This window comes from Cupressus sempervirens, chromosome 10 (assembly GCF_028749045.1).
Source record: "Cupressus sempervirens isolate cs-2001-9-10 chromosome 10, ASM2874904v1, whole genome shotgun sequence".
Lineage (NCBI taxonomy): Eukaryota > Viridiplantae > Streptophyta > Pinopsida > Cupressales > Cupressaceae > Cupressus > Cupressus sempervirens.
Window position 1 is genome coordinate 662,789,854 of NC_143127.1, and position 22,834 is coordinate 662,812,687.

At 34.4% G+C, this 22,834-nt stretch overlaps 1 protein-coding gene across 1 annotated transcript in view; it reads left to right on the forward strand.

Annotated features, from left to right (window-relative positions):
- Nucleotides 1–1,930: 1,930 nt before the first annotated feature.
- SS2 (starch synthase 2) overlaps nucleotides 1,931–22,834 on the forward strand; it is a 103,662-nt gene continuing 82,758 nt past the window's right edge. The window contains exons 1-3 of the mRNA XM_089806534.1: nucleotides 1,931–3,215; nucleotides 18,752–19,361; nucleotides 19,665–19,729. Of these exons, the coding sequence (XP_089662660.1) occupies nucleotides 2,892–3,215; nucleotides 18,752–19,361; nucleotides 19,665–19,729 (999 nt within the window). The 5' untranslated portion in view covers nucleotides 1,931–2,891. The remainder of the gene's footprint in view (nucleotides 3,216–18,751; nucleotides 19,362–19,664; nucleotides 19,730–22,834) is intronic.

The window sequence follows — 22,834 nt, forward strand, 5'->3', positions numbered from 1 at the left end:
CTCATTTCCATCCAATCCTATAATTCATTTCCTCACCTAGGACATATTCATTTATTTTTAGCTTTTGGGATCTTTTCGACCTTATAATGACTTGTATTCTCTCCCTCACTCCATTTCACCATCCCTAACATCCTTGTGAAATTCGAGCTCAGTTTAACTAGGACAAGTCTCCAATGACATCTTGTCCCTTAGGATTTCAACCTAAATTTTCCTAGAGACCGATGTTAGGGTTTTCTTCCAAGATTTAAAATTGTAGCTGGCCTATATTAAATTTGAATCTTGAATAGAGGGAGTTTAGTGTAAAAGGACATCTTCTCCCTTTATTTGGCATAACACAAGAACATGAAAGCTATCGATTAAGCATTTAAGAAATCAAGCATTGAAGAGTAAGGAACTATCAAGCATTCAAGCCTTCATCCCTCTCATGCAATCAAGGCATTTTCTTCCATGGATATAGCTTCTTTCCTCTATTGGAGGCCGAGAAAAGGAGTTTTCTATCAAGGAAGGATATCTATATGTATCCATCAAGCTTCATTTTCCTCTTTCTTCCTTTATCAAACATAACATTGAACTACATATATTCCATCAAATTTTGTATTACATGATTTCCTTTTCAATTTTTGTTTAGTAAAATCTATTGCATTAACATACTTAATCACAAACTAGTTTTCATTGTTATCCTTTCACAACTCATCACACATCCAAAATGTAATTTATCATTATCGTTCTTATTATAACTTTGTGTGCAATCAATTTTCAAAAAATGGAGAATTGGCAATTGCGACCTCATCTAAGTATCCATCCCATAGGTATCCTAGTAGGGGAGAGGAACCAATAGTTGAGTGGGGTCCAATAGTCGATCACCCTATCATGAACATAGAATCCAATCTTCCAACACAATTTTGCTATACAATGTAATTAATTGATCTATTTGTAAATATAAATAAATCCAAATGTTAATAAAATTTATAACAATACTTGAACACATGAAAACTTATAAATATTTTAGAAAAAATAAATAAATGAATTCATTAATGAGTGAAATAAATAACTTTTTGTCTCAAACAAAATATCACAGTTATCTCATGTATGCATGTCACTTAAAACACAATATGCTCACTTAAATAAACATTGATATCTTAGTGTACAAATACCACTCTTATGTGTACAACTATTGGGGTAGCGATGTGTATGCATAGGGTAAATCATATCAATAATACATCTCATCACAAACATAAAGGGTGAATACTAATAAATGCCTTTGTATTTTCTTATGAAATGTGTGATATTGTCAAAAACTTTTAGCGTTCAACTAATGGTCACTTTGTGTTGGTTATAGATTGCATTTTATATAATTATGTGTTATTTTTATAACAACAAATAATTTTTTGTTGTTGAAGTATTTGTCCTTTTATGTTATATATAACAAATATTTATAAGTTACATATATGTTACATTTCATATAGTTATACAATATTCTATTAACAACAAATAATATTTTTAAATTAAATTATTAGACATTTTTAGATTAAGCTTTGGCAAATGTTTAAAAGGTCATTTTCTGGACTCATCTCACTAGGTGCACTATTTTAACGAGTTGTAGGTAGTTCAATGTCCATTTTACATTTCTAAAAAAACAAAAAGTCTTACGATATCCCATGTAACAACTACATGTTGACCAAGTTAGCCCTCAGGACTAATTCCTATCCCCTGTATTATTATTATTATTATTATATTATATAATCTTGAAAACACATTTACATTAATAACAATAATAAAAAATAAAGTCTTGCGATAGCCTTCATGACTACCAATTCCTATTCCTTATATTATTATTATTATAATATAATCTTGGAAACACGTTTAGATTAACAATAAAAAATAAAAAATAAAAAATAATTAATAATTAAAAATACTGGTATCAATGTCGATGCATTTAAAATGCATCCTCTAGATTCACGAACCTCTCAGAGGTGGGGCAATGCGGTGAATCAGTTCCAATATTTTTTTTTCAAAAAAATGGTGAATCAGTTGTAGATTCCTTGTTTTCTCTTTCGACAGACACGCATAACACCACCACCTTGCTCGATTACAAGATCAGAATGGACAAATAAACTTTGCGCCCACTGATGTTTACATATTTAAGTACTGAGCCACTCATTATTCTGTGGTGTATTTTCAACGTTGCATCTCTCGGCAATCACACTTCCTTTCCCACGTGGTAATTTTCTAGTTCTTCCGGATTTGTATAAATTTCGTTTGAGGGGTTTCTGTTTACAGTGACATCATCCACTCCTGCAAAATTCCCTCTATGCTCGGTTTGATTCCGCTTTAGACTGATGCTCCCTTACATTCAAAGTTGCATAGATCATTCAAGGGAATAGTCTGATTTCTGGTTGGTTTCTTTCTTCTTTTTCTGGTTTTCTCAGGGGAATATGTTTTCATCCATATGACGTGTTTCCCCACTTTGCCCTAGGCTTATAATGTTGGTAGGGGGTCTACATTGGTGGAGCTTGATACTTCTCTTTTAAGTCTTGAACCTTTCAGTTGTCAACCAAACGGGTGCCCTAAGTTCGACATATTTGGAGTATAACGCTTGTAGATTTGATGTGGGTTTAATTTAATTGTTTTTGGGCCGAAATCAGTTCCAAGTCTTTTTATAATTTGCCCCAAGTCGTTGTATTCTGTATTTGTGGTTTGGCCTTTAGGGGATTTTAAAAATATTGCTTCTAATCGGTTCAGTTCACTGCAATTTTTCTGATTTTAACTGGAGGATATTTTACTTGATTGCTCACTGAAAGCCGAACAGTAGTCGTCCATATATTTGCTCTGGCATTCCCTGTTCTCACTTTTGTGTTATCCATTATCTTTTTCTTCTTCCACTTTCCAAAATGATTGTGCTTTTTGAGAACACCTACTCTCCTATTTCTGGACTGTCTTCACCTTTTCCAATTTCAGAGAAGTTGACTACACGCGCAAAATTCCCGAATTTTGCACCAGCTAAAGTCTTTTCTTACAGGCATTTGGCATCTTCGAAGAGGAATCTGTTACTCTCATATTCATCAGCAAAATCTTCTAAAAAAAGAGGGATGATCGTTTTAAATGCACAGAATGAAGGTCCCAATAGCGAAGGTCAAATGTCAGATGGAACTATGCAAGCTACTGTACAGCAGAGTAAGAAGGTGCTCGCTATGCAAAAAGAGCTCCTGAAGCAGGTACTCCCCACATGATTTAAATGATTTATATGTGGCCAGATTTCAAAAATTTGATGTGAAGGGGGTTCACACGTCTCTTCCTCCATTGTCTATAGAATCCTAAGTGTATACGACGTTTGCAAATAACAAGGTTTAAGGTCATTCTGATTTAGAACTTTCAACTTTAGAGGCTAAGATATTCTTAAGCGGGCCTTTGTTGCCAATTGGCACGAGCATACTCCATCCTCCCGTGGCGTATCAGCGTGCTGGGACACCTTCTGTGACAAAGATGGGATATCGTATGCTTTCTCTTACTAATGTGAAAGTAATGCCTGTTCTGCACTGCCTGTAATTTTAAAGTATCATTAACTGTGCGTCTTAGTGTTGTACACCAGCATTAGTTGCGGAAGGCTTATTTTGTTAAAAATAGTTTGGTTTGACAGGCATCAGTAGTGTTTATCCATGATCGACTCTACTTGGTCCCGTTATCTTCATAAAATTGTTAAAATTATTTTGGAGTTTGAGCCAAGAAGAAACACACAAAGCCTTGTATACAAAAACTTTCTAAAGAAGATATCCTACGAATCTTCAAGTAAACAACCCATCGGCTTTGTAAAAAATGACCAACCAGATTCATTGGCAACAACTTGTCATGATAGAGTCAAAGTGATCTTGGCACTTGGCTAAAATCAGCATCAAATCTTTGTGGAAAACTTGGCGGATTAAAAATGTTTGCCATATTCAAATTTGCTTCTTCAAAACAAAATCTCGAGAGCTTTGGTAAAGCTGGAAGTCATGAAAACTGAGCCAACTAGGCTCATTTGGCACTAAGATATTACAAGTGGTCCCGAGTCTGAGCTAAGTCCTGCGACAAAAGGAAATTTTCAGGTTTTAGATACGGTAGATACACTATAAAATGTTCTGAATATAATTTAACTGAATGCTTTGTTGAATTGCTTGACCACGAATGAAGTTCTGTTTTATAGATTCAGACGAACTAGCAGATGTTTTATATATCTTTAAATTAAACAAATCAGGAAGACACATGCAATACTGACAGAAATTTTTATTATCTTCTTACGAAGTAAGTTTCCTCTAAATACATAATGATTTTCCTCGGCATTAACGACTAGCATAAAAGGCCCAAAGATGCTTTAGCTCCTCAGTAACCGATCTTAATGCTTTAATTGAAGATTGACAAAGGTGCTGCGATGATTGACTGCACATTCTTTATCATCTCTCTGGATCTTTTCCTGATAGGGTATGTTCTCGGCGACTGATTCATAATGGCTTTGTTGAGTGGCGATATTAAAATATCAACAGGCTAGCCATTTATCAATGAGTAATCTTATGAAGTACCTGTATGAAATCTGTAGTTATTTGCAGGTATATTTTGTTAGAGCATCAGCTCAACATTAGCACAGATTTATGGTTTTACATTTAAATTTAATAAGTGAATTATATTTTGTTGCTAATTATCATATAAAGATGTCGTGTAACAGTACCTCAAATAAGAATAGCTTTTATTCAGATATACAGGTGTTATCAAAATAACCTACATAAGTTTCTCTCTCAAGGTACAATTGCTATTCATAATTCATGTAGTGATATCAAATTGTATAGATGAATAAAGAATATCATGCCTTTTAATTTTAGTTAAATGAATATATCCAAATCTGAGTTCTGTCAACATGCTGTGTGCAGAAGATTGAGAATCCATGAAGTGAATATTTTGGTACACGGGCATGGTGACACCCCTATCCTCGTGGCCTTGTTGTAGCAGAAGAGCCCAAATGGGTGCATAATGGCACATAGATTCCCCCAACCATCTATTATTTTCTTTAACTGAAGGAAATGAATGCCATGAACTAAGTGTTTGTTGGCTAGATAACGATTGAAAGGATTTGAAAGGAGTTCTAAGTGTTTCATATTGAAAGTTCCTTTAGATTTAACCAAGTCCCTAGAGTACGCTGCAATTTTGGAAGTTTAAAATGGACATCTAGCCCAAAGATATCCAGATTGTTCTTGTTCAGGCAGACTGTTCAAGAGAAGTTGTTACATTATGGATTTTTTTCATTTATCATTTGATTTCAGATTTTAGAAAGGTTTCATAGGACTATTGCTATTTCACGAAGTAGATCAACATTATGGAACATTAGGGGTTTGATGTGGCAGTTGTTGCCAGAGGAGATAACCAGAGCCTAGATAGGTGTGATTTGAATTTTGAATAATATTTTTGAAATAATTATAGACCTGTGAAGAGAATGATGTAGTCATTTGGTCCATTGATAGCTGAGATCACTTCTTATAATAGGCAAGCAAACAATGCCAGAGTTATCAACTTCACCCTTTGTGGCTGGAATGACTTTTTTCATGGCATCACCCAACATTATAGAAAAATAGACAACTAGTATCTTTTACACATTGCAATTGAAAGCACAGTTGCATTTTATATAACTTCAGGGGATAGACAATAGAGATATAAACAATTGTGCAGATCCAAATGCTGCATTATGGGAAACTAGAGATAAAAGGGATGCAGCAATGATTGAATCTGGTTAGTGAGATGCTTATTTACTTTTTTTCATGAGATGCTTATTTAATTTACTTGGGACTTAATGAAGAATTTTAAAGAAATAGAAATTGCTCAAAAGTAGCAAATGAAAAGACTTTAAAGAGGATTTGCTTGTTTTAAAACATGGCTGAAGAAGAAGGTGTTGCAGCACATACATACACATTCAAAACATGTGTAAATAATATCCCCTGTTTTGGTTATTCCAATATTTGTGTTTTAGCTCCAGCTTTCTCGGACAGTGGCTAGCCTATTTGGAATGGGTTTCAGTTAATGTCTTGTGTTTAGGGGATCAAGGTGAACCCATTGATGCCTTTCAGTATTAGTTTTGACATTTTAGGCGCATTGCAAGTTTCTTGGAAGAATATTCTATTAATGGGAAGTGTCAATTTTTGATAAGTTGGATCTCCAATGAGCTTTTGAGTATGTTGAATTTGTTTTGCATACACCTTCAGGGGATCATTTTATTTTTTCAAAATTTGGCTGGATGTGCGGAAAACAGTTTAATAATTAAATAATTGAATGTTAATTTGTCAAAGAATGCAAAATTAAAAGACAACTTATTTTAATCATTTAATAAGGTGAATTATTAGTGACTACGTCACTAAAGTGCCACAGAAGTTAAAAAATGAAATAAAGTCATTCTATGGAGCCAAAAGAGATTATGAATCGTGGGTCACCTAGGATCTAGGCGCAACAACTTGAATGCTACAGGTAGAGTTAAAAATAGACACAATCAGAGAAGACTTCCAGGCCTTTCAAACTAGGCAAGTCATGATGTTGACCGTTTCTGGGACTTCTTGGACTTGTCAAGATCTTCTGAGGTTAGAATAAAATACTTTCATGCACTCTGTTATTAGATCAGCAAGTTGTAACATTCATATTCAATCATTTCCAGCTGTATAAAAACTAAAAAAGTATACTGAAATTTAGAATTAGACTGAAATTTATTACTGCATAAAACTGGTAATAGCTATAGTCTTAAAGATAATTGTGTGTGCAGCTGTAGCTACACCCCAAATCAGACTCATATAAATAAAGACGTTCCATATCAACTAATTTTTAAAATAACTTCTCCAATTTTTTATTGGCAACTATTGTTTCTATTATAATTCGTATCCTTCTGAATCCTGTGTATTTGGGCTTTTCCATAAAGGCTACAATACCCACAAATATTTGCAAAATGGGTTCTTCAAGAATTGTATTTTGAGTAGATAACTGCAAAGCTATTGCTATTTGGTAATCTTTTTGTCAGACATCATACCACATAAAGTCCTTGACTCTTCATGTTTCTATTTCCCAGTTTAAGGATTGAAAATTTAGTCGATAGTCATTTATTGCAACTCCCAACATCTTTCTTATTGAGAAATATCAAGCCTTTGTTTATAGTTCTTAAATTATGATGTGCTAGAACTATTTTCTTATCTGTCTTCATTTGAATTGAGTGATGTATTTTATAAATTGTAGCAAGTCATTTCATCTTCCTAAAGATGAAATGACTTGCCATAGCCTTTGATGAATTATTGTCTTTTAAATTTCAATTCAGCTCTTAGTTTTTACATTAGAGATATTTGTAATACGTTATATACTATTAATCTAATATCTTTCCAGAACATATTAAGAGTTATATGAAAATTGTTAAGATTTTAAAGATCAGATTGAGAATGAATTTATTGATGATACTTTTTTATTAATATTGAATACAAGGCTGTGTAAACAATAAGTCTGATTTGCTGACTGTAATAATAAACACTATAGTCAAAAACAATAATATTGATCTCAGACTTTAATAATAATTTTAACTATTTCAAATTGTGATATGCTGAAGACTGTCTTAGATATTACTGCAGGCCGAACATCACTTGAAGACTTAATATTTTTCTGTGTTCGTATGTATTATTTGCCATAGATTGGTTTCATATTAAAATATGGTAGTGAATTCAAGATCCATAATGGGTCACAACTGCATGAAGGAGTTGTGATCCATTGTGGGTCGTGACTCCTCATCACACCCAAACAACAATCAACCAATAAACATGCCGCTTGGTCAGATATGTGCTTGGTCAAGTATATGCTTGGTCAAACATTATGCTGGGCTATCATTTTTAATATGATTGGTCAAATATTAGAGTGAGATATATATATATATATATATATATATATATATATATATATATATATAATATTAATTTCTCCACAAATAATATTTGTATTTCCTCACCGACCAAAAAATATTTGTATGATTGAGTATACATATTATATCTCTCTCTCTCTCTCTCTCACACACACACACACAATGTCTTCAGTGAAATTTTATCCGATTGAAGGTACAAACATCAACACTTCCTCTTAGTTAGGGAGGATAAGCAATAGGATTAGATATTACCTCAGTGTAATATCAGAAATGGTATGATTAAGGATATCTTTGATCAGAAGATACCCACCATTTGGATATCATCTCATGATATCAGGAGTAATGGTCTCAGAATATCAAGTCTCAAGTCTAATGATATTCACCAAGTATACCGAGTAATGGCCTTAGAATATCAAGTCACATGATATTCACCAAATAGTCAAAATGTCCACAATGATATGTGCACACGTACCCTCAATGATACTTACCATAGGAAAATTATATTCGTGGTTTTTTTAAGGATGTTAATCCACCATGGCACATCTATACAATACAACTCATAGATATCTAAGTGGCTATATGTATCTCTTAGTTGATTGATTTACAAGATATAATCTGTCATGATCTGCTTAGACATTAGAAGCTATCCCTCACAATAGAAGATTAAGTTATTGTAAGATCGTCACCATCCAATAACTTATACAAATACAATTGATAATCATTTGGAAGTCATCACTTCCTCATGATGTACACAGGGCCCAAATAGTCATGAAATAACATTCATGATTAATAAATAGTTTCATTAGTACAATAATCAAATATGGTGAGACTCAATAATTACAATCATACCAAGTTTACCATGGAAGTGTTCCATCGTCATTTTGCAAGAGGTTTGGTGAGGATGGTAAAAGAACAATGAACTCCCTCTCAATCCAGTGTTTCACAAAATTTTGAGATATTTTGAAGTTCTTTAGAATACAAGTTTCATTGAATCCAAGTTTGAATTACTGACTTCAGCGAAGGAAGCTTGATGTTTGAGTCTGTTAAGACATTTTGCTGCAGTGTGAACATAGTTGTCGCATCTATAACATTGCATTTTACAATAGTCTCTCTGTTTCTTGAACCACTGTTTACTATTTGAGTCCTTGCCCTTTTTCCTTCTCAAATTAGCGGTGAGAATCTGGATGTCTTCATTTGTGGATTCCATACCGATTCCTCTAGATATTAGATTACACTCTTCTTTAATGCCGTCAACTTTTAGTCAGTCAAATTTGGAGAGCTTGGAACGACCACTTATTACTTGTCTGAACTTTTCTTATGAGATAGGGAGTCCATTTAAAGTTATCATAGTTAACTCTTTACTATCATAGATGTGACCAATTGTTGAGAGTTGGTCTCTTAATTCTGTTATCCTCATAAGTATGAGGTGATGGTCTCTCCTTTATTCATTTTAATATTAGAGAGTTGATTTTTAAGAGTAAGAATCCTGCTAGTGTTGTTGATCTCAAACATATTTTCCTGGGCTTTGAACACATCATATGCAGTGTCTAACTTTGTGCTAATAGGTAGTAGAAGATCTTTTAATCCGTCTACTAATAATTCCATTGCTCTGGTGTTGTCCTTTTCCCATTGACTCTTTTCATCATTCTGATTAGATTTAGAAGGATTTTCTACGATTGTTTTTAACTCATTCTTTTTTAGTATTAGCATCATTCGCAGTTCCCTAGCTTCAAAATTTCAACTCTCTGTTGAAGTCTGATTCCATTCACTATTTTGTAAATACAAGATTTCCAATGGAATATATAGATTTAAAAAATCTGATCGTGATCATTTCTCAAACCTGCTCTGGTACCATGTTAAAGTTTTAAAGATCAGATTGAGAATGAATTTATTGATGATACACTTTTATCAGTATTGAATACAAGGCTGTTTAAACAATAAGTCTGATTTGCAGACTATCATAATAAATACTATATTCAATAATATTGATCTCAGACTGTAATGATAATTTGAACTATTTCAAATTGTGATATGCTGAAGACTATATTAGATATTACTGCAGACCGAATATCACTTGAGACTTAATATTTTTCTGTATTTGTATGTAATATTTGCTGAGATTGGTTTCATATTATATATGGAAGTGGAGTTATGAAGGAGTCACAATCCATGGTGGGTTGTGACTCTTCATCACACCCAAACAATAATCAACCAATAAACATGCTGCTTGGTGAGGTGTGTGCTCGGTCAAACATTATGTTGGATTATCATTTTTAATATGATTGGTCAAATATTAGAGTGAGATTAACATATATAATTTGTTTTATATATATATATATATATATATTTAAGCAAGATCTTTATTATATTAATTTCTCTACAAATAATATCTGTATTTCCTCAATTTAGATATATTTGATTGAGTATACATACAATATCTCGTGTACATTCAATGTGTGTGTGTGTGTGTATATATATATATATGTTTTCAGTAAATTTTTTTTATCCGACTGAAGCTACAAACATCAACAAACATAAATGAACACTCAGTTGGAAGGTGCTGTTATTATTGTATCTATAGGTTTTGGAATCTATAAATTTTTTTATGAGATATAAATGATCATTCTATATTGAGGTGGCATTATTATTGTATCTATAGGTGTTGGAATCTATACTTTTTTTTATGAGATATAAATGATCATTCTATATTGAGTAAAAATTCTTTGTTCTCTTTGATTCTTGGACGACTGCCTGGTACTCTTTGGTTCCCTTTGAAGATATTTGACAAACAACGTCTGGATTCTCATCATTGGTATTGGAGAAAATAATCAGACACCTGTTTTTGATATATTTCCTTCACCTTGGCTGGAATTTGCTGAAGGATTGATGCAATTTTTGCTTATTGTATTGTGAATTGTATAGTATATTAGGTTCTTTTTGGGATGGAGACATAATTTGATCCACTGTGTATCATTACTTTGTCAACTTTATCAATTGAGCTCTGTTAGTCATGGTTTCTGATCAAGCAAGAAATCCTTTCAGCTTTCCCACTCATTGCTGTAGCTCTGTTTTCTTGCCTTTCGTTGGCCATACTGTGGTTTTTTTGTTTCATGAACCAAATTCTAAACGAGCCTTGAACTGGTGGATCTTGCATAAAATGTCATCGTCAACCCTCTGCAATTTATGTGCAGATCTGTCCCTTTGTCATTTTTAATTTTTCTTTAGTGAAACAGCAAATGCATCCCCTCATATCTGGATGTCCCTCACAAAGATTACATCTCTTATGTTCTTTCTGCAAGACCTAATTTGTGACCCTGCTTCTATAATTAAGTAATTTGCTGGTTCGGATTTGGGTTTGGATGCGGGTTTGAAATTCGTTCAATCTTTTTTGGTGTGGATTTGAATTCATTTTGGACTCTTCGTTACAGAAATTTATGTTTTCTTAATATATTTGTCTATCTATAATCTATCTATATGTATGTATGTATATGCATATGTATGAAGCAGCAAATAACTTTATACACCACTGTGCTATTAGTAAAGCAACACAGCAAAAGACACCACCAAATATATTAATGTTTTAGTCCAGATGACATGTTTTACCTTTTTGGCCCTTTTAGTGGTTTATTTTTGGGTTGGAGGGTTGGATTGACTAAAATAAACTTCAAAAAGCCTTTAAAAAGTTAAAATGATCCATCTTTTGGTCAAATTTGGCCTGGGTTGTTCAGTTGATTTGCAAATTCACCATAAAAAAGGTAACATTTGAGTCGGGTTTGTCTGATAGAATTTGGACAGACTTTTACAAGAAAATGATAAGGACCAAATTTTTGCAAGAACCGAACTAGACTTTGGGGTCATTAGAGAAGAATTTGGTAACATACATAATTAAAACCATAGTTATGGGACTCAAACTCACTTTTGACTCAGAAAGTCAAAATCTGACTTGGACTAAGTCAAAATCCGACTCAAACTCGGACTCGGCAAGGACTTAGAAAATTGAAAAACCCATGAAATTCAAAGATTTTTAAGGATTTAAAGATTTTTTCATGTATTTGTTGGGCTAGTTGTGCCATTTATTCTTGTTGCTTATTTTTCAATTCTTTTTCCTCCATTTTTTCTTTTTTGCATGTCTCGCATAACATCCTGTGGTACATCTTTGCATTTTTTAGCATCATGCTTACGTATATGTGCTAGGTGATACTTCAATCTATTTATGCCTCCCCTCGTTATATATTACACCGCAATGCCAACATGTAACAACTCCCTTTTTGTGGCCAAGCCCTATCCCTTGCTATTGTAGTTGGGTCTACATCAGGGTTAAATGCAGGCCTAATTCTACTTCCACAAAGCTCACCCTGAGGCATGATGTCAATATGTTTGCTGCTGCAATATGAATATATTATAAATAGAAAAACATTAACATCGAATCAGATTTTTAAACTTTAGGGCCTTCTTACTTATCAAGTTTGTCATCAGGATAAATTAGAATAAATCTAGATTCTAAATAGTAGATACAAGAAGTAGAGACTAAAACAAATTTAAACAAATTGGAAAGTAAAAAATATAAATGTAAAACATATTACAAAACAACACAAAGAAATGCAACTTGTTGCTTACCTCAAATTTGCGCAAACAATGGAATTACAAGTAAGTTTGTAGAAGCCTCCTCCCAATGCTTCCTTAAGCTCCTCTCAATGCTTAAGTGCAAGCTACAAAGTTGCAAAAACCATTAGCAATCGATACAGGAGAGCCAACCGTTTTGCTAATTTCTCTCTCAAAACCCCAATACTCTTCTCGAACTCTTTCCTCTCTATCACAAGCATAAGCAAATGGTGGAATGACCTTTTTAGGTCAAATAGATGTTATAAAAACCGAACAATTGCAATTTAAGTCTTTGTTTTTTTTTAATTTTTGCACTTTATGGCTTTTATCGTCGGTAAGAGTCTTGGGCTCGAGACCCAACGAGTTTGGTGAGTCCTTGGACTCGGCGAGTCCACGTGGACTCTGTCAAGACTCGGCCGTGTTCGAGTCTAGAGGCCATTTGTCGGAAAGGCTGCCTCTGCCTCGGACTCGCAGAGTCCGAAACACTGATTAAAACCAATCTTTAGTTCTCACATTCTTGGTTCAAGCTAACTCTTCTGACTTGGAATCTGAAGTCTGAGAATTCTCATGAAGTGAAGGGCATGAATGCACCAAGTTCGAAAATTCCTGTGTTCCACCTTTCTTATTGCCCAAGTTACAGTTCTTTGAGTTGATATTCAATGCAATTTCATTGGAAATTAGATTGGATAATGAGATATGTCCTTAACACTTAACATTGAGCACACAAAATCCAAAATCTCCAAATTGCATTCATAGAGGAAAAGAAGATGCTGGAAAAATGGATTTCAAAAGATGTAGTGCCTCTCCCACTTGCTTTTTGCATGCCATCCTAATGGATGTGACCTTGATATTCCTGTTTTTTGAGTGATTATGTTGGGACCTGTGAGTGGTCTACACCCTTGGGGTGATTTGACTGGTGGTGTTATATCAACAGACTAGTTATGATCATGTTAGATATATGAAACTTATGATGTATTCAATGGTTTCACTAAGGTGTGTGCTAGTGGTTACTTGAATTTGTATGGTATCACGATTTTATGCCATGAGTACCATGGTGATATGAACAATGTTTGCGCTGTGTGATGCATTCAACTACTGCACTTGATTCCTGTTCCAACAGTAGTGTTGACCTATTTGTTCGATTAGAGTGTTAGTAGTATTTTGACCATATCTGTATGATGGTGCCTTATGTTGTTTGGTGTACCTTGCATTTGAGACTATTCATGTTGCTTTGGGATGACTTTTTGGGATTTTGTAAAGTACTGTGTCATATATCCTTATTGAGTGATTCAATTTTTATTTCCATGGATATATGCTTAGAATAATCAAGAAATGATTTATGTACATTTAGGTTAGGGATTATGGATTATATTTGCATATGGAAGATGTTAAGTTGGATTCATGGTTATTTTGCCTCTATGTTGTGGATATCAATCTTTTAATTTCAGTTGATATACATGCTCAAAGGACTAGAAATGATTATTGAAGTGTTTTATTTTTAATGCAATATCATGTAGTTATATGTTGTTATATTGTACGATACCACTGGTATGCGTGGATTGCTTGTTGGTGCTAGTACAGAGTGGGAATGGAGCCGTAGTCACTTGCTTGCTTGATGTCTCGTTATCCTTCATGTGATAATGTGTCGAGTTGCGCTCCGACTATTATATATTAAGCATCTGCACTTGATTTTGCTTGTTTATCAAGGAGATGCTAGGTACATTTACCCCAATGACAGGATATGAGTGTGACCTGTATCCTTGACAATAGGCAACAAGAGATAGTGATTTTGACCTTGCATAGTAAGCCAGTGTCATCCTTATATGGGCGACGAATCTGATTATTGTTATTATTAACCCTCTAGTTATTGGTAAATCAGGGTTCATAATGCATTATGTGATTAGACCTGTGAGCGTATATGTGCATTTAGGTTTTGTAGTTATCGTGAAAAATGTTAATTAAAGTGCTGATTTAATTGATTTGGGGGATTATTTATTGCATTTAATTTAATTTATTTACTTTCTAATTTTCCATGGTTAAATTCCAAATATTTGGAATTATCTTATTTAACCTAGGAAAAGGCTGATTAGTCTATTAAGTGGGTTTTTTGAATTTTTTTATAAGTCACTTTTAATAAAAGTGCTTATATTGGCCAAAAGTGAGTTTTTACACTTGCTTCTTAGTTTTGTGAATGGAGTAATTGTGGTTGTGCTTCAAAATCTCCTTTAAGCTTTTTAGAGATTGGTTCATTATGGGAGATTGGCTTGTCGGATCGTTGCTAGGATAGTCTGATTGGATTTGTGGTAGGAATTTCCATCTTTTCTATGGGTTTCATCAGATTTGGAGCTCTCTCCAAATTGTTCTTTCATTCTCTAGTTTCTTAGCTTTTGGAGTGAGGTAGGGCTCTCTCATTTCTTTCGTTTTACTTAGTTCTTTTGAATGCTAAATAGTTGGAGGTTGAGAACAATTGCTCCCCTCCATTTTTGTGCAATTCCATAGCCTGGTTGGTCGGGTATGAATATCTGTGTAGTTTTGGTTATTTAAAATGCAAGTTTTGATCTAGCTATGTTGCTAGATTTTGTGTCTGGAATGGGAATTTTATTTGATTTTTGGGAGTTTTGGCACGCTTTAGAGGTGGGTTTTCGACTTCATCAAATTCCAATATGTTTGAATTTTGGGTGTTAATTGGCATCTTCTTGTTTTGTGTGCCATCCAATTTTTGTTAGTCGCTTGCTTGACTTGACTTGGATTTTGTATTAGTAGCCTCTTCTACAAACAGTAAGATCGTGGAGTGAGAATGATTTGAGGATATTTCAAAATATTTTATATCTCGAACCAAAAATGTACTTTTAGTAGTAAATGTGGACTTTTGGTTCTTGTTGTTTTTTGCTAGATTTTGAGTATTGGTGTATTTTGGGCATTTTATGCCATCCTGGTGTTTTAACGAGATGATTGGACGATTCCATGGGAATCTGTGCTCTCAACAAAGTGGCCGATTGAGATATGTGCTTATGAGTTTTGTTATGGTTTTCACTTGGTTGTTTCTTGAGTGTGATTAGAATATTCTTGTGATGTTGCATTTCGTGAATCCAATCCTTGCATAATGTATATCATTGTTTTACGTGGAGTTGGTTGTGCCCATCCACGAGCATGTGCGTGTGCCTATGGCGGGATCTTATGTGACCCAAACTCCTAGATATAGGCCAGTTGAGTGATTGTTCATTTGGGGGTTGGTTTGGGAACTTGCATTTCCTTACGACACTCATTTTAGGATGAGATTGGGTATGTAGAGTATAGGGGTGGAGTGGCCTTTCACATGTACCCTAGCCCAGAAATAGCCGACAAGGTAACATGGAGAGATTCTAACAAGTGATAACCAAACTTAATTAAATGGGTAATAAAACTCAATATAAGATATGTGATCCAAACACCTGCAAGATTGTTGAGCATCTTGAGGGAGTGGTGAGAGGGTGTGGCAGTTGTACGGTTACCAATCTTCTACGAAAGTTGGTATGAGGACACAATATGAAGTCTCCTGAAGGAGAATACCCCAATATAGCTTGACAAGTACGAGCTAAGCGATGACACTCAATTAGAGTCCCTACATGGTTATACTATAGTGTCTTTAACTAGGGGCTCGATGTACTACATTGCATTCACGATCATTGTGTTTTGGTGTAATACTTTTCATGGCGTGCGTGTGATCATTATTGGGCCCCAAAATAGAAGCCAAAAATCAAAACCGAGAGCATCATTCAACTCCTCTAACTCATCTGAGCTCATCTGAACCATTTGTTGACTTATTACAAATAGTAAGTCCCTCAAAATGGAGCCAAAAATCACCATTGGCCAGTGGAGAGCCTAGTAACTCCACAACAAGGTCCTCTAAACACCGGTATCAACCTACAAGGGCCCAATGCTAGACTGAATCCATCAAATCTGCCGCAACTCAAAATGGGGACATTGCACTCACCCTCAAACCTTAAGTGGGGTGCTGCTCCTCAATCCCGTTGGAGATGCTGCCCCCTCAAGCCCAACAAGGGGTGCTGCTCCTCAACATTGTTGGGGGCATTACTCCCAAATCCCTCCTAAATTCATCAATATATTTTGCTTTTGTGTTTCTTCATAAATTTATATGTTTTTAGAAGGTAAGATACTTCTAAATTGCTGATTTTGCCAAGTCAATATTTTTGGTTTTGCTGAGTTAGGAGTTTGCAAACTAGGGTTGTAAAAGGGTCATTTTGAGACAATTTAAGTAGTTCCCTTGATTATCTTGACAAATTGGTAAAGATGATATTTCTTCTGCCTATGAAGACTACTGAAGTGTTTGTGTGATTGGGTGAGTGTGAGAGCTGATTGAGGAGTCTCACGATGGTTGGGCATTGCTGTTCTTTGAAGAAAGTGTTCACGAAGGCCCTGAAAAGGTAGTAAACCAATTCGTATGAGCTCCTAAGATGGTGACTTGAGAGTTTTTGGATTTTTCATCCAAAATGGCTTTCTCTAGTTCATATTGTTGTTGCTACTTATTTCTTTGTTCTCTTGTTATTATGCGCTTCCTTAGAGCTTCCTAAGCACACTAACATTGTTAGACATGGTAACACAGGGACTCTTTTTCAGTTTTTTCCTATATTTCTATGATACAACAAACATTTTTGTAATAATTTACGTTAAGGTTGAATATAATTTATGTTGGTGAAATTTGAAACCACCGAGTGTGACTCTAACGTCAATAAAAAACTCTTACATATTAACGCTAAAACTTTTTCACAGATTAATCTATAATGTACTTTTCCAGCACCACCAATGGTATATTCACGATGTTACATATGTCAATAGTATGTTTAGAGACTTTAAAAGGCTTTTGTCTCCTGAATGTAATTTTCACTCTTTTACGGCCTACTGACATTTCCATAGATTGGTTTGCTTGCTTTAGAGACTTTAAATGGTTCTCGTCTCCTTTAGAAAACATGATAGTTAATAAAGCATTTACAAACGACATATGTCCATAGTATATTTAGGTGGCTTGAATCTGGCTTACTTAGGCTGTTATTGCTACAAAGGTCTTTCTGGAAAACATTTTTTGTATGTTGTTAATGGCACTACTTTTCACACTATTTTTATTCATCATTGGGGCCTTAAGATTCATCTTGGCTGGAGGAGAGTCTTCTTCCACTAGTTTAGGTTGAGACTGACTATACTATTACCCAAGGCAATAGGACTTATCATCTTTTCTCTCTCTAGTAGTTGATGAGGGACCATTGCTATTTTTACCTGTCCTTTCTACCAAGAGATTTTAGAGGGCAGTGATCATACTTTTGAAGAGATTTAGCAGGGTGACGTGCTACCTGCTTTTCCTATTGAAGGGGCTTGGTGTTTTAGCTTCAAGAAGTGGTCACTTTTGGATACCAAGCTTGTGGTGGACATTGAGCAATGAAGATTACTTTGTTACTTGTCTGTTCTGAATCTTTCCTATGTGTTGGAGGTGTAAGAATCCTTTGATTGATAAATAATCATGCAAATGATGACAAATAGGTGAGATTTTGTCCCATTCCATGAACAATTTTTGGGGCAACTCCATTCCTTTTTTATTGTACTACAATTGGTAGATTGCCATTTTTAGTTGTAGAGGTAAACTACTTGCCCTTGCACATATTTCTAGAGATCTTGACAGGTGTGCATCACCAGCTTCTTTACTTCTAGGAGTGTGCTTGACCATGGATGTAGTAGAGTTTTCAAGGGATGTTCTTTGCAAACCTAGATTTGTTTATGAAGATCTGCACAGTCTAGGTATTTCTAGACATATTATGAAATCCCAAATTCCATATTGGTTCTTTCATGGTTATTGCTGAGGGTATCGATCCTTTGTCATCTTTGCTTTCCATTGACTTTATCTTCTTTGGAAATGGCTTCTCCTCTCACTTGATTAGTTGCTGGGATTTCTCTACTAATTAACTGGAATAATTTATTATTGGGCATTTAACTTGTAGTTTATTGTTTTTAAGCTGTTAAAGCTCATGTTTGATTCTTGTTTCTATTCTAATAATTTTACATTTAGTTTTCATTGACCTATTCTGGTTTTTCGTGGACATTATTATTTGTTGTGTTTTCTCTCTGTTTATTATCCATATTTCTTTGAAGTATTTTGTGGCACTATCATTACATGGTATATTACAACCTGCTTTTGTATTTTTATTATTTATATTCCTTCAGTTTATTTTCTTATTAGCTAAATGTTGTGATTGGTGCCAGATTGAAGAACGGAGGAAACTTGTTTCATCATTGAAGGAAGCCAAACAAGGGTGGTCTCTTAAGAAGGATGTAGGTTATGAGGAAGATCAAGCATCGGAAAATATTGAAGAGGAGTTTGAGGAACAAGGTGGGGATTCAAAGCATGCAAATGATTATTCTGAAAGTTTGTCAACAAAAGCTTCTGCAGAAATTCCTTTTGAAAACCAAACTAACATCAAGACATCAGAGGCAGTGGAATTTTCTGGACAAGCTTCTGCAACAAAAGCTTCTGCAGAAACTATTTTTGAAAACCAAGCCTTGTCAGAAGTCGCACATAACATCAAGACATTAGAGGCAGTGGAATTTTCAGGACAGACTTCTACACCCTCTCCACTGACTGCACCTAAAGTGGATTTGTCAACATCCCCAGTTCTACCTCACACACTTGTACTGGAAAGTAACGATCTACAGTATTCTGATGTTCAACTAGAACCAAAAGAAGATACCGATGAGAAGGCAGAAATTGCAGCAGCACTTGATGTGGGAGATGCAAAGCCCCCTCCATTGGCTGGGACAAATGTGATGAATATTATACTTGTAGCTGCAGAGTGTGCTCCTTGGTCCAAAACAGGTACTTTTTATTTCCTTTGAATCTTGATAATACCATTATATCTTGCCTTTTAAATCTATAATGGTCTCTTACTTATTTCCTTCTTTCGGGAGATAGCTCAATGTTATTAATTTATTTAGTCATACTCTATATTTCCTGAGCAGATGAAGTGTAAATCTTTCATTCATTTCTGATTTTTAAAATCTTGTTTTTTTAATATGTTAATTTAAAAAAAATCTTTGATGTTTAATTACAGTTTTTCCTCAGTAATCTGTTTTGATTGTTGAGACATTAGGCTGTCTAATTGCCTGCCTTTTTGTAAAGGTGGATTGGGAGATGTGGCAGGTGCTCTACCAAAGGCATTAGCTCGACGTGGACATAGAGTGATGGTATAATCTCATGCACCTTCAAGTAAAATAATGAAAAATTGTGTAAAAGGTTTAGAAAAGAACAGTGTTATATGGATGCCATATGTTGAGCTGATAAAAATTATTTCCTTAGTTGAATCGCTGGCTACTCCAGGTTTTGGACAGCTTGAGAAAAAAAACTTTTTGGCCTTTTATGTTTGCAGTTGCTTTAAAAGCCCTAATATAAATGAATTTGTGTTTGTGAAAATTTAAATATTCCTGTAAGTTTCGCTGAAATTCCTTGGAGTAATACCTATTTTATTATTGGAAACGATGAAATGTTGAACCAACTTGGATGCAATATATGTTGCGAATTCTAGAGATTCAATATGTTCATATAGTTGCAGTACAGACCTTTGGCAATATCATTTATGGTCGTTCTGCCTCCTCCACAATCCCAAACTTGTCAGAGTGCCTCTTGTATCTCAATTGCTTTGTATACCAAAAGTGGGATAGTCCAGTCTTATTAATTAGTCATTCTGATGATATTTAAGAACCTAATTGTGCTATTTGCAATGAAATCAATGATTACAATTCATGATGCAGTTGAAGACACTGATCAAACAGGGAATGATAATTACAGTGTGAATGAAATTGACAATTGTCTTGAAAGATTTGAAGTTCTTCACGTAATTGTTGATTACAGGCATGCTTCTTGCAGTTTAAAGAGTTTGTTAGCATCTTGTTATTAAGGACATATTAATAATGTGAATGTTATCTCTGTGGGAAGCCACAGAGGAAAGTTTTTAACTACCAGAATAATTGAAATAGATAAATTTTAGAGTACCCAAAGTCAATGGATGCAGGCTGCAAATGAAATATAAATTGCCAGTGGCAGGTGATTTGGCAAATAGATCATCTGTGATGAGAATAGTTGGATTGCCAATATGTTTCTTTGTTAGTATTAGGGTTGAAGTTAATATTAGGATTAGAGCTAGGGTCTACACATGATTAAATACATAATATGGTAAGAAATTGGTTTAAGGTTAAGGGTTAGGTTTAAGGTTTGAATTAGGTTAGGGTGTTGGGCACATGTTTAGGGTTGAGATTATGATCATGGTTAGGATTGTTGTTTGTTCCAGAACCTTGACTACATCCTAAACCTAATACGAGACACATTAATTTTAACCATAATACTAACCCTACCCTTGTACTAATTGATCTCAAATACCAATACTATCTCTAAAACTTAATTAAAATTTTAGGGACACCAACTCCAATTCCAATTGAATCCTAATGCGAACACTAACCCCAAGATACTTCTCAAGCGTGATATTTTACAGCTAATAACACAGGCGTGAGAATGTCGGCAAAGGTTGTCGAACCTGGTTATACACCTGCCAACTGCATTTGCTACAAAGCTTCTAGAGTCTTTTCAACAAATCCTTCCTGTATGTATCCTGTATTCATTGCATTGCATATGATAACATTTTTTGAGACCTTTTGTCATGCATGTACAACCGTTTCATATTGGGTCTGCAGCTATAAATTGTTTTTCATTTCAACAAATGCATACATATAGAGCTATTCATTAAACTGAAGAAATAATATAATTTATCTGTTAAATATTTTGGAATGCTTTAAATATTAGCTTTGTATTCTTTACAGCAGTCAGCAAAGTTTGAATTTTTGATATGAACCTCAGAAAACCTGTCCAACCTGTCCATTTCCACATAGTTGTTTGACAGAAGAATGTAAGTGGCAATATTTTTAGAATACAAATATAAAGTAGTATTAGTACTTTGTCTCAACACTCCCATTTTGGCATAAGCGGGAAGGATGCCAGACAAGGCTATCCAATCTGGTTTTACTCGTACAGATTGCATTTGTTTGAAAGTTTCTTAAGCTTTTTTAGCGTGTCCATTTTGTGCTTATCCTACAATCAGGACATTCCGTATAACCATATTTCTTCAAGGCATATTGTTAAACAGTTCATTGGCCTTGACTGTGCTTCCTCATTTTGGAAAAAATATCTAGCAGAGCCATTGCAATGTCTTAAAAAATCCCTCTGTTTTGTTTCCGTGAATTTTTTTACAAAATAAGAGATTGAGAGTGGTGAAATTACTTAAAAGACACTGTCGAAATCTTACTGTGAACCCTTAATCCAAAAAGTTTAGAACCAAACAGAAAGTGAAAGAATGAGGGTTTGAAACCCTACAAGGCATCAACTTCAAGACAAGTGAAAAAGGGGAACCACTGCTAGAGATCTAGTGTAGGGAATTGTTCTTTATTCATTTTAAATAATTGTCGTCAAATGCCCTCAAAGCTTTCAAATATTGGGAAAAAATTTCATCAATCAAAGTGTTAATTCAATGCGATGTGTTTTGGGGTCTCAATTGATAAGATTTATTAGTCTGAGTTAGATAAATTTAAAAAATTTCAGAATCATAATTAGGTTCTTGTTGCATGACAACACGTGTGAGCTGAACTGTGGTTGTTTTATCTCTTATATAAGAATCTTATCAGCACCTTTTATAATAATTTGGTAACTGATATAGAAACAATGTATAATTTAAAAAAGGTCGATCTTATCCCATATAGAATTGTAGATAAACTATGTTTAACTGTGATCGCCTAGTTCATAACTTGTAACTTTTCCGGAGAACTGTAGTATTTTTAAATTTGGAAGCTTTGTGATTTTGAAATTATTTCAATTATAAACATATTTGTGGGATTAGTTGTTCTTGTCATTTTTGGGTAACAATAGAGGCTATTGCTTCTGTCAAATTCAACCATGGCTCATGCCTGGCATCATCTATGTGAATATGCAATACCCCGTATACTGAAGTCCTCCAAGACTTACTCTTGACTTTGTTGTCTGTGTTTGTGACTTCCAAACTATGATATATTTATGTCAACAAAAACAAATACCGATGAAGATCTATCTAACCACACCTTTGCCTTGTCCTTTAAATTTGAAGGAAGCATGACAATTTTCAAAATCCTCAGGAAAGCTGCAATGATCTGCAAGAGAATTCGATTTTTTAAACTAAAACACAGTTGCAGGAGTAGCCTGTCTGAAACATTAAGTCAACCTGTCCACTTTAGTTTCCACCAATTTGTTCCTTACCATCTGGTGATTTTTCA